This window comes from Syngnathus typhle, linkage group LG16, assembly GCF_033458585.1.
Source record: "Syngnathus typhle isolate RoL2023-S1 ecotype Sweden linkage group LG16, RoL_Styp_1.0, whole genome shotgun sequence".
NCBI lineage: Eukaryota > Metazoa > Chordata > Actinopteri > Syngnathiformes > Syngnathidae > Syngnathus > Syngnathus typhle.
Genome location: NC_083753.1, coordinates 3,091,307 through 3,103,839, shown reverse-complemented (window position 1 = coordinate 3,103,839; position 12,533 = coordinate 3,091,307). Strand labels below are relative to the sequence as shown.

Here is a 12,533-nt window from a genome sequence, read left to right as displayed (position 1 = left end):
GGTAAAGAGCACCGGACTGAGCACACAGCCTTGGGGGGCCCCCGTGCTCAGCGTGATGCTGGCGGAGATTTGGTCGCCAATACGTACTACCTGTGGCCTCTGACAGAGGAAGTCCAGTAGCCAGTTGCAGAGGTAGGTACTGAGGCCCAGCGTGTCAAGTTTGCTGATGAGGCGTTGTGGCACAATGGTGTTGAAGGCAGAACTGAAGTCCACAAACAGCAATCTCACATACGAGTCCCTTCTCTCCAGGTGGGTGAGGGCCGAGTGGAGGGCAGAGCAGATGGCATCCTCAGAGGACCGTTTGGCTCGGTACGCAAACTGGAAGGGGTCAATGGTGGGGGGGAGAACGGATCGGATGTGCTCCATGACAAGCCGCTCAAAGCACTTCATGATGATGGGCGTAAGTGCCACGGGGCGGTAGTCATTGAAGCAGGACGGAGCGGGTTTCTTCGGCACAGGTACGATGGTGGCAGCTTTGAAACATGACGGGACGATGGCCTGCTGCAGGGAAGTGTTAAAGATGTCTGTGAAGACATCCGTCAGCTCACCAGCGCAGTCCTTCAGCGCTCGACCCGGGATGTTGTCAGGGCCCGCCGCCCTACGGATGTTGATAGCGGCAAGCGCCCTCCTCACGCTGTCGGCGGAGAGGCACAGGGGCAGCTCGTGTGAAGTGGGAGTGGCCTTCAGCGGGCAAGTGCTGTTCTGAGCGTCGAAGCGAGCAAAGAAGCGGTTGAGGTCATTGAGCAGACGGACGTCGCCCTCACAGCTTTGCGGCACGGGCTTGTAATCCGTGATGGTCTGAATGCCCTGCCAAAGGCTCCGTGCGTCCCTGCTGTCCTTGAAGTGGGTGGTAATTTTGCACGAGAACGCCCTCTTTGCATCTTTGATGCCCTGGGACAGGTCAGCCCTCGCAGTCCTCAAGCCAGCCTCATCCCCCGCTCTAAAGGCTTTGTCCCTGGCCCTCAGCAGCCTGAAGACAGCCCCCGTCAGCCATGGCTTCCGGTTAGCCCGAGTGACGATGGATTTTGAGTGAGTCACATCATCAATGCACTTCCTGATGTAGAAGGAAACAGAGTCAGTATACTCCTCAATGTCTGTCCGATCGTCGCAAGTGGCAATTTTTATTACGATTCATCTTTTTAAACAATTTCAACTGATTTTACTAGTCTCAGAACTAGTTTAAAAACTAATTTCAAAACTACGTAATTATTCATCAGTTTGTTGCGTATGTATATAGAAGACGTTGACCATCATAATGGCCCTCCAAGGGTAACTATGACTACAATGCGGCCCGCGACAAAAATGAGTTTGACATCCCTGCAGCGGTACAGACAATGGTTGGATGGCTGGAACTCAGGCGGGGCATTTTGGGCTCCCGAATAGTTGATGGAGCGAGTTGTCTTTCTTCTTTGCTCTCCGTACAATCTTTGTCTTGACGTGGCAGCGTCGCCATGTTGTTTTGCTTCGTTGTCAAGCTCACGCGCACATGCGTGCGCACCGGGAGTCCCTCTCCTCACGCCCACTCGAGTGACCGCCGCACCGATCTGGCGTTCAAAGTGAACTCGTGAAAAGTGAACTCGTGAATAGCAAGCGGGACAAGCGGTGAGTGACGTTTCTCTTGGGCTGCTTTTTATTGCTCCGCTTGTCTTTTATTCTCAGCAGCAAGCCGGGCTAGCTTGCTAGATATCTGTTAGCTTGCCGGTGCAGCGGCTAACTCGCATGTCAAGTCAGTCGAGGAACATTTTAAAGGCTTCGTTTCAGTCATAGGTGTGTCTTGGGCTGTCGACGTCCACGTGGATGACTCACTGAGATGTTTTAACTACGTCCGAGCTGTCAAAATGATCGTGAATGAAAGTGGGAGAATTATGTGACGTCACACGACTGACTCTCAGCTCTCTCTTCACCACGATGGACTGGTACAGAGTCCGCATTACTGCCGACGCTGCACCGATACGCATGTCGATCTCGCGCTCCATCCTACCCTCATTCGTGAACAAGACCCCAAGACACTTGAACTCCCCCACTTGGGGCACGATCTCATCCCAGATCCGGAGAGGGCATTCCACCCTTTTCCGACCGAGGACCATGGACTCGGATTTGGAGGTGCTGCCCCTCATCCCGACCGCTTTACACTGCTGCAAACCACTCAGTGAGAGCTGGAGATCACGACTTGAAGAAGTCAACAGCACCACGTCGTCTGCAAACAGCAGAGACGCAATGCTGAGTTCCCCAAACCGGACACCCTCAACGCCTCAGCTGCGCAGAGAAATTCTGTCCATAAAAGTTATGAACAGAATCGGTGACAAAGTGCAGCCTTGGCGGAGTCCAACCCTCACTGGGAACGAATCCGACTTACTGACGGAAATGCGGACCGAACTCTGGCATCGGTGATACAGGGACCGAACCGCCCTTATCAGTTGGCTCGGCACCCCGTACTCACGATGCACCCTCCACAAAACCTCTCGAGGGACACGGTCGAACGCCTTCTCTAAGTCCACAAAACACATGTGGACTGGTTGAGCAAACTCCCATGCCCAGTTTGCTGCCAAGGGTGTAGAGCTGGTCCACTCTTCCACGGCCAGGACGAAAGCCACACTGCTCCTCCTGAATCCGAGGTTCGACCTCCCGACGGACCCTCCTCTCCAGCACCCCTGAATAGACCTTACCAGTGAGGCTGAGGAGTATGTAATTGGAACAAACACTCTGGTCCCCCTTCTTAAAGAGGGGAACCACCACCATCGTCTGCCAATCCAGAGGCACTGTCCTCGATGTCCACGCAATGTTGTAGAGGCGTGTCAGCCATGACAGCCCCACAACATCCAGAGCCTTTAAAAACTCATCCACCCCTGGGGCCTTGCCTCAGGAGTTTTTTAACTACCTCAGTGACTTTGACCCCAGAGATTGGAGAGTCCACCTCAGAGTCTCCAGGCCCTGCTTCCACAATGGAAGGTGTGTCAGTGGAATTGAGGAGGTCTTCAAAGTATTCTCCCCACCGACTCACGACGTCCCGAGTCAAGGTCAGCAGCACCCTATCTTCACTGTAAACAGTGTTGACGGTGCATTGATTCCCCCTTCTGAGACGCCGGATGACGGACCAGAATTTCCTTGAAGCCATCCGGAAGTCATTCTCCATGGCCTCGCCAAACTCCTCCCACGCCTGGGTTTTTGCCTCAGCAAACGCCAAAGCCACGTTCCGCTTGGCCATCCGGTATCTGTCGGCTGCCTCCGAAGTCCCGCAGGCCAAAATGGCCCGATAGGACTCCTTCATCAGCTTGACGGCATCCCTTACCGCCGGTGTCCACCAGCGGGTTCAGGGATTGCCGCCACAACAGGCACCAACGACCTTACAGCCACAGCTCCAGTCGGCTGCCTCAACAATGGAGGCACGGCACATGGTCCACTTGGACTCAATGTCCACCGCCTCCTCCGGGACGGCCGGAGGTGGGAGTTGAAGCTCTAACTGACGGGATTCTGCCAGACGTTCCCAGCAGACCCTCACAGTACGTTTGGGCCTGCCAGGTCGGATCGACATCTTCCCCCACCATCAGAGCCAACCCACCACCAAGTGGTGATCAGTTGACAGCTCTGCCCCTCTCTTCACCCGAGTGTCCCAAACATGCGGCCGCAAATCCAATGACACGACTACAAAGTCGATCATCAAACTGCGGACTAGGGTGTCTTGGTGCCAAGTGCACACATGGACACCCTTATGTTTGAACATGGTGTTCATTATTGACAATCCATGTCGAGCACAGAAGTCCAATAATAGAACACCACTCGGATACAGATCGGAGGCACCGTTGCTCCCAATCACGCCCTTCCAGGTTTCACTGTCATTGCCCACGTGAGCAATGAAGTCACCCAGTAGAACAATGGAGTCCTCAGAAGGAGCGCTCTCTCGCACTTCCTCCAAGGACTCCAAAAAGGGTAGGTACTCTGAGCTGCTGTTTGGTGCAGACTTACTGCTCCCCGGGTGTCCTCCCTCTGCCAGGGCGATAATTAGAGAAGGTTTATGTCCAACATGGGGGTGGGCGATTAATAGAGAACACTTTTTGTCCGATCGCCAAGGGGCACTGAAATGGGCGATAATATGTATATTTTCCTTATGTAGTATGCAATACCTGCATCTCACTGCTGTTCTTAACACTAGAACAGCGGCTGTTTTGATCTACCTCTAACAGCGGGGTGCGTCAATTGACGCTCCATTGATGCGACACATTACCGTCGCACATCACATGTTGCGCGCAGCATGTTATCGCGAGCGTCTTGTTAGATAACGTAATTGTGTGAGGATATTGTAGCGGCGTGACGAGTGTAATTGTATCATAGTGTAAGGGATTGGACAGTACAGCCAAGTGCGTAGCGATAGAGACTTTATTGCGGGCGGGGGGTAAGGTGGGAGTAGCTGGAGCTGGTGCTGGATCGGCGATCAGGCTGGGAAGAACAAGCTGTTCTGCGGTATCTTCGATTCTTCATGGACGCCAGTTTGTCGTGGACCGGAGAGCGAAGCAATATCACGCGACAGACGGACACTCGGGTCTGCGCTGGCGGCGTTGATATAGCGCTGTCCCTGTGGCAGGTGGCGGCGATTCCGCTGATAGGGGGGCGTGGTCCTGTCACAGGTGGCGCCGGTACGTGACAGAACTCCCCCCCCCCCCCCCCCCCCACAAGGGACGGCTCCCGACATCCCCAGAGCACTAAAACACAAAAAAGAAGGCGGAGGAAGGCAACCCCCCAGACGACCGGTACTCCGTCGAAACGTCCGATTCCTCGTCGGACGCAGGATCGACGGACGCGGGGGCAGAAGACTCCGGCACCGGCGGACAAAGCCGTCTCGGGCCCTTACCCCTGGGCCCCTTAACCGTCCTCGGCCGCCCGCGCCGGGGGCCCGGTTTGTCCGGGTGACAGCGATGGAACTCCGTTATGAGCGAACGGTCGAGGATCCAGCAGCTCGGGACCCAGGAGCGGTGGGCGTCGTCATAGCCCTCCCAATCCACCAGGTATTGGAAGCCACGACCAATGCGCTCTCAAAGACGGGCCGCACACGGGACACGTGGAACGTGGGGTGTACCTTCATGGACTCAGGAAGGAGGAGATGGACGGCGGACGAGCTGATCACCTTCTGGATGGGAAATGGTCCAACAAAGCGCGGCGCCAGCTTGCGGGATCCCGTTCGCTGCGGAAAATCCCGCGTCGAGAGCCACACCCGCTGGCCCACTCTGTACTCCGGAGCCGGCGACCGGCGCTTGTAAAAACAATTTAAAAGGGACATTCGACGTGCTGTCAAATCAGTCATATTTAAACTTGCGCAATGACGTCGGCATGCGGTCGCGGAGGAAAACGTAAGTTTTGGGGGGAAAGAAAACGTAAGTTTTGGGGGGAATTTTCAGTAGGATGAGCGATAATTAGAGGTATCAACGTTTTTTATTTATGTCATCGCTAACACACACTGGGCGATTATTAAATTATGGGCGATAATTAGAATAAATACGGTATGTGTCTGTGCGTGAGTGTGTGTGTCTGTGCGTAAGTGTGTAAGTGTACTCTGTGTGTGTCTGTGCGTGAGTGTGTAAGTGTACTCTGTGTGTTGTGTGTAAGTGTACTCTGTGTTTCTGCTTCTCTGAATGAAAACTGTATGTCCGCACACGTGAGAGACAAATGTGTGACGAGCACACTGTGGCGTTGCTAAAATATTGACAGTCGCAGGCGGAGTCGGTCAGCTTTACCATGGCGACCTTCCCTGAATACATCGCCCAGAACGAGGAGCGCGATGGTGTGCGCTTCAGCTGGAACGTTTGGCCGTCCAGCCGACTGGAGGCTACACGCATGGTGGTGCCCGTCGCCGCCCTCTTTACGCCCCTCAAGGAGCGACCTGACCTGCCGCCCATCCAGTACGAGCCCGTGCTCTGCAGCCGCGCCACGTGCCGTGCCGTGCTCAATCCGCTCTGGTATGCGCGCACACGCACGATCACACTCACATGCATGACCAACAGTGACACACATACACAGAAGCAGATGCTCACTTCAACAAAATTTCACAGCTTCAGATTTGAGTCAGAATTTTTTTTAAATGCTGACCCATGTTAAATCAGTGGTGCCACGTTCTGTCCTTGTCTTACAGTCAAGTGGACTACCGGGCCAAGCTGTGGGCGTGCAACTTCTGCTACCAGAGGAACCAGGTACAGATTCCCCTTCCAGTTCTCTCAGCTGCCGGGGTCCCGCTTTCGACTCACCGTATTGCTCGTCCTCTCGCCACTCCTCTTAGTTCCCACCATCTTACTCGGGAATCTCGGAGGTGAACCAGCCGGCCGAACTGCTGCCTCAGTTCTCCACCATCGAGTATGTGGTTCAGGTGAGCTGCACCAGAACCCAACCGAGAACTCTCTCTCGTTTTGTGGACATCAAAATACTTGAAAGATGAATTGAAAGGCCAGTTGTGCAATCCAATGTCAAATAATAAAGCGATGGTTTCGAAATAATTAGTAACAAGCTCTGTGTTGCGTCGTCGGCATCGCTCAGCGTGGCCCCCAGATGCCACTGGTCTTCCTGTATGTGGTGGACACATGCATGGAGGAGGAGGACCTGCAGGCACTGAAGGAGTCTCTGCAGATGTCCTTGTCTCTGCTGCCCCCCACGGCTCTGGTGGGTCTCATCACCTTCGGCCGCATCGTCCACGTACACGAACTGGGTTGCGAGGGCATCTCTAAGAGTTATGTCTTCAAAGGCACCAAAGACCTCAGCGCCAAGCAGCTGCAGGTACGCAAACAAGCGGACTCTAACCAAGCAGATGGGGCTGGTCGGTGATGCTCACAGGCTATAATCATGGACGCTACTCAAATTCTCCTAATAGCTGGATGCCAATTGTTTTGCTAATGCTCCGTGGGAGCTGTGCTAATGTGCTGTGCATTGTGGGCAATGTGCAGGAGATGCTGGGGCTGGCCAAACCGGCGGCCTCTTCCCAGGCACGAGGATCGCAAGCGCCCCAACAGCCGCAGTACAACAGGTGCGGTGCGCTGGCGCTGCGTGGAAACGTTGCAGACCAAATACTTTGGCGTGTGCTTGCTTCCAGGTTCCTGCAGCCAGTCCAGAAGGTGGACATGAACCTGACTGACCTGCTGGGGGAGCTGCAGCGCGACTCTTGGCCCGTGGTCCAGGGCAAGCGGCCCCTGCGCTCCCTGGGCGTGGCCATGTCCATTGCCGTTGGCCTGCTGGAGGTGAGTGGTTGCCATTTCAGCACGCTTCCTCATTGGCTCCTCGCCACCCTAGTTGATGGAATGTCGGTTCTCGGCAGCAAGTGAATTAATGAGCTCTATTTAGATAGGAGTGTTTGCCCATTACCTTGTGCCGTCTTGGTGCCGAGGAACTACTTTGTACTTTGAATTGAGTAGATGGGCTTCATTTGGACAAAGATAGTGCTTTGCCAGCCCCTGGGTTGAAGTGAGTTGGGGAGCTCTATTTGGACAAAAGTAGTGTTCAACTGAAGGAAACTGTTGACTCCATTTGACCGAAGTCGTGCTTTGCAACCATTGTGTGGCATCTTCCTGTCAAGGAAGCGTCTAATTGAGTTGAGGAGCTTCATAGGAGCTTCATTTAGACAAAAGTAAACGTTGACATGTTGATGTCCGTTGTTGTACCAGTGCACTTTCCCCAACACGGGCGCGCGCATCATGACCTTCATCGGGGGTCCGGCCACGCACGGTCCCGGCATGGTGGTGGGCGACGAGCTGAAGACCCCCATCAGGTCTTGGCACGACATTGAAAAGGGCAACGCCAAGTTCATGAAAAAGGCCGCCAAGGTGAGAACGCCGGCTTCTTAGTGTTGGCATCCCGCGCTGCCTAGCTGACCTGCGGATTTGTCCGCGGTAGCATTACGAGTCGCTGGCTAGCAGGGCATCGGCTAGCGGTCACGTGATGGACATCTACGCGTGTGCGCTCGACCAGACCGGGCTCTTGGAGATGAAGTGCTGTGCCAACAACACGGGGTACACACGCGCGCACACACACACTGGCCTCTTTTGAACCCTTCCCATTGTAAAACTTGTCATTCTGTGTTGCAACTCCAAACTTGTGCGCATGCGGGTGCGTAGAGGCTACATGGTGATGGCGGACTCGTTCAACACGTCGTTGTTCAAGCAAACATTTCAGAGAGTTTTCTCCAAAGACGTTCAAGGCGCCTTCAAGATGGCCTTTGCTGCCGCGCTGGAGGTCAAGGTATGGTCCCCGGCCTCGCCCTTTTCCCGCCACCACATTTATGGCCAAGCGATGAGCAGGGAGGAGCTTGCCGAATTGTTGTCAAGAGAAATGATCCTTTTCCCTTCAGACGTCCAGGGAGGTGAAAGTGTCCGGAGCCATCGGACCCTGCGTGTCCCTCAACGCCAAAGGGCCCTGCGTCTCTGAAAACGTACGGTCATGTTTCTTTGCTGCCCCCTGCCTCTGCTGACCTTGACTTCATGTTTGCGGCAGGAGATCGGCTGCGGAGGAACGTGCCAGTGGAAAATGTGCGGTTTGGACCCCAGCACCACACTAGCGCTCTACTTTGAGGTGGTCAATCAGGTAAGGGCGTGACGCACAACACACTCGGCCAGCAGAAACAAAACGCACAAACAAAAACTTATTGGAAATTTGTATGTGTCGCACAGGTTATAGGACATATTGACGATGGAAAGAGTTTTTATTTCTCACACAAACTAGCATTTGACTAGGAGTGTGTACACTTTTTCTTCCCACCGTTCAGTTGGATTTTTGTGTTTTGTGTGTGTGCGCGTGTGTGTGTGTGTTTGTGTGTGTGCGTGCGTGCGTGCGCGTGTGTTATCAGCACAACGCCCCCATCCCTCAAGGCGGGCGTGGCGCTCTGCAGTTCGTCACGCAATACCAGCACGCGTCGGGCCAGCGACGCATACGCGTCACCACCATCGCCAGGAAGTAAGTCGCGCACACGCTCACTCCTGGATAACCACACTGCCAAAAACGTACATTACCCGCTTTTGCATAATCAGCACACTTTACAGATCACATTATTTTTATTTGTTAAGCTATCAAATTGCTGTTTTGCTCAGTGAGTGCCACGTTGATCCCTCCTCTCCCAATCACCTTATTTAAAGCAGGTTTCTGCCACGGTCGTTAATTTATTTTTATTGTCTGGCAGAAAAAGGCCCTTCTGCCCTAGTTAAAAAAATATATATAGCACAGAGCCTGTTTCGGCCAGTGGGGAGTTTATATTGATCAACAAAAAAATTCTCACTATTCTTTGCAACCAAATATTGGCTCCAAATATCAGTGATCAATTGATAATAACTAGGGGTGTAAATTGCGGGTTTTGTCACGATACGATTAAATATTGATACAAAGAACTACGATACGATATTTGCCGATATCTTAAAGCCTGCTGCGATTCATTCACGATATATCGCGATATAGTGCTCTACGATCGATTTTTTTTTTATTTTATTTTTTTTATAAAAAATATAGAACAATATCCTGATTTATAACAATTCATACGCAAAATCAACAAGGTACTGCAAACTCTTTATTTAGGAAATTACAAGAGTATTGCAGTATACAAAGTGCTTATTTTAACACTGAACTTTGATGTCGTGTTTTTTCTTTAAATGTGCGGCGAGATTTGTGCTCCCTAAATATTTGATCACCGCATGGCAGGATTTACAAACTGCACATGTCTTGTCCGTTGAGCCATCTTTTCTTTGGAATCCATCCAAAGTGCTTCCAAACGAATGACTTGAAGCCTAAACGGGAGCAAATTTCCTCGTCTTTTTGGACACTAGCCATAGCACCAGCCCAGGAGCCGCTTTTTGTCGACTCCCCTTTCACGTGCCTGCTCTGCTCACAACACAACAACGCCGCGCGCACTGCTCCCGGAAAGAGGAAGCGAGCAACAATGAACTGGATTTCAAAATAAAGTCGCGTCTAATGTCCGAGGTCAAACACGGCGATATAAATCGATGTTTACGTTTAGCATCGATGCCAATAAATCGTAGAGCATTATATCGATTAATCAATGTGTATCGATGTATCGTTACACCCCTAATAATAACGTATTGGGCCTGAAAAAGACGAGTTCAAATGTCACGTGACTATACTTGTGCGGCAGCTGGGCGGATGCTCAGACGCAGATCCAAAGCATCGCCGCGTCTTTCGATCAAGAGGCTGCAGCCATCTTGATGGCCCGGCTGGCTGTGTACCGCGCCGAGACGGAGGAGGGGCCCGACGTCCTCAGATGGCTGGACAGACAACTCATCAGACTGGTCAGTGCTTGCCCACCCGTCACCGCTCGCCTTTTCCTCTCAAGTTCATTATAGCAATAAGTAAGTCCAAGTGGAATCCATTACATTTTTCATTTGCAAAATATCATTGGCCAGTGTTGCTCTTTCTCAAAGCGCGCCAATTTTGTGTTGCTTTGATTTAAATGCACATTGTGCTACTCTTTTTGGCCACCCGAGGGCAGTAGAGTACTGAGAGAGAGAGAGATGCTCAATTGTTGATTTTCCACCAGTGTCAAAAGTTTGGCGATTACCACAAAGATGATCCCAACTCCTTCAGGTTCTCCGAGACGTTCTCGCTGTACCCTCAGGTGAGACGCGAGGCGACGCGAGGCAGGCTCCCGCCTCGTCCTGACTGACGGCATGTGTGTGCACTCCCTTTCAGTTCATGTTCCACCTGAGGCGCTCCCCCTTCCTCCAGGTGTTCAATAACAGTCCAGACGAGAGCTCGTACTACCGACACCAGTTCAACCGGCAGGAGCTAACGCAGGCGCTCATCATGATCCAGCCCGTCCTCTATGCATACTCCTTCCAGGGACCTCCTGAGGTTGGTCTCGTATGCCCATTTGTTTATTATTGTGCTCATGACGCCTCAAGTAAATTGTACTTTGACAAGCTCAGGCCCACAATTTTGGTTCTCGTTGGAACTGTTTTGGGCCCATTTATTTTGGGTGTAATATCCACTGTTGGCCGCTAGATGGCGGCACACTAAATATATCAGAGCCTCATGAAAAGAGTTTTTTTGTCACACATTCACACCGTCACTCACACAAACATTCACACTGTCATATGTGGGAATCGAACTCACACAAGACAAGCAAGTGTCCAAACTTTTTGCAAGGAGGGCCATATTTAGTAACGTGAAGGGGCCCGGGTGCCAATTTTTTTTTTCGGTTCTCTTCCGGGGGGGAAGGGGGGGATGCTAATGGGACGTCGAACGCTGCGCGCTTGCTTCTCTTCCTTTGCTAATGGGACGTTGAACGCTGCGCGCTCGCTTCTCTTCCGGGGGGGGGGCTGCTAATGGGACGTCGAACGCTGCGCGCTCGCTTCTCTTCCGGGGAGGGGGTGCTAATGGGACATCGAACGCTTTGCTTGATTTCATTTGTGTGGCGGGCTCCATCTAGTGTTGAAACTGAGAAGTGCAACAGAGTTGAGCTCAAGCTTCTTGTGCGGGCCATATTCAATTATGTTTTCAGAATTTGCTGCGGGCCAATAAAAACTGGACCGCAGGCCGCAGTTGGCCCGCGGGCCGTAGTTTGGACACCCCTGCCCTACACCATCAGTGACTCCCCTCTCTTAGTAAATTTTAGAGTGCATCAACTGCAAATGATTCATGAGAACTTTCCAAATGATTGACAAGTTATTGATGTTACTTTGGGATGCAGCCGGTGTTATTGGACAGCAGCAGCATTCTTCCAGATCGCATCCTGCTCATGGACACTTTCTTCCAAATCCTCATCTACCATGGAGAGGTACACGCACGCACAAATGCACACCTCCGGAGTGTGATTCCCAGCGTGACTTTTGGGTGCGCGTGTCAGACGGTGTCCCAGTGGAGGAAGGCAGGGTACCAGGAGATGGCCGGGTACGAGAACTTCCGGCATCTTCTTCAGGCGCCGGTGGACGACGCCCAAGAGCTGCTGCACTCGCGCTTCCCCATGCCGCGATACATTGACACAGAGCATGGCGGCAGTCAGGTGGGGACGCTTTTGCGCGTCTTGGACACTGATTCGCCTGCAGCGCTAACTTGAATGCATCTCCTCGATTTTCAGGCTCGCTTCCTGCTCTCCAAAGTCAACCCCTCGCAGACGCACAACAACATGTACACTTGGGGACAGGTGAGCCATCGACACATCGTTATTTGATCATTGATTGATTGACTCAATGAATTTGGGTTTTGCTGGCAGGAGTCAGGTGCGCCCATCCTCACAGATGACGTTAGCCTACAGGTCTTCATGGACCACCTGAAGAAGCTCGCCGTGTCCAGCGCCGCTTAACTTGCTCGCACGCGCACACACACACACACACACACACACACACACTGTTGTATTGCGTCTGCTGCCTGACTCAGCCGTGAATAATGTGTCCAACATCTTATGGTTTGATTTCTGGATCATGTTCGGAACATTTGGACGGAGGCTTGCCACCCATCTTGTGTCCTCTCTGTTCGAATAAACATTTTGGAACACACAACCTTCATGGGTCTTCGTGGATCTTGGAGAGATTTCAATGACATTTCTGCACACTATTGGACCT

General features: G+C 52.5%; 1 protein-coding gene across 3 annotated transcripts; it reads left to right on the top strand.

The window, feature by feature from the left end:
- Positions 1 to 1,069: 1,069 nt before the first annotated feature.
- sec23a (Sec23 homolog A, coat complex II component) lies at positions 1,070 to 12,470 on the top strand. Of its 3 annotated transcripts, XM_061301061.1 has the most exons (20): positions 1,072 to 1,602; positions 5,701 to 5,948; positions 6,122 to 6,179; positions 6,266 to 6,352; positions 6,520 to 6,756; positions 6,924 to 7,003; positions 7,070 to 7,214; positions 7,638 to 7,796; positions 7,867 to 7,982; positions 8,088 to 8,211; positions 8,321 to 8,401; positions 8,464 to 8,553; positions 8,816 to 8,922; positions 10,109 to 10,262; positions 10,511 to 10,588; positions 10,663 to 10,824; positions 11,663 to 11,749; positions 11,819 to 11,974; positions 12,050 to 12,115; positions 12,185 to 12,470. In XM_061301061.1, the coding sequence occupies exons 2-20, from the start codon at positions 5,728 to 5,730 to the stop codon at positions 12,272 to 12,274; spliced, it is 2,298 nt and encodes a 765-aa protein (XP_061157045.1). In that variant the 5' UTR covers positions 1,072 to 1,602; positions 5,701 to 5,727; the 3' UTR covers positions 12,275 to 12,470. The 3 variants fall into 3 exon arrangements, with proteins under 3 accessions (XP_061157044.1, XP_061157043.1, XP_061157045.1); XM_061301060.1 differs by having other exon boundaries at positions 1,070 to 1,602; positions 5,707 to 5,948; positions 6,924 to 7,214; XM_061301059.1 differs by having other exon boundaries at positions 1,070 to 1,602; positions 6,924 to 7,214.
- The last annotated feature ends 63 nt before the right edge of the window (positions 12,471 to 12,533 follow it).

Excerpts from the sequence above, each read along its gene's own strand:
- sec23a (XM_061301060.1), top strand. The coding sequence starts at position 5,728 with ATGGCGACCTTCCCTGAATACATCGCCCAGAACGAGGAGCGCGATGGT. Across the intron at positions 7,215-7,637 it reads TTGCCGTTGGCCTGCTGGAG|TGCACTTTCCCCAACACGGG; the intron begins GTGAGTGGTTGC and ends TTGTTGTACCAG. Across the intron at positions 7,797-7,866 it reads TCATGAAAAAGGCCGCCAAG|CATTACGAGTCGCTGGCTAG; the intron begins GTGAGAACGCCG and ends TGTCCGCGGTAG.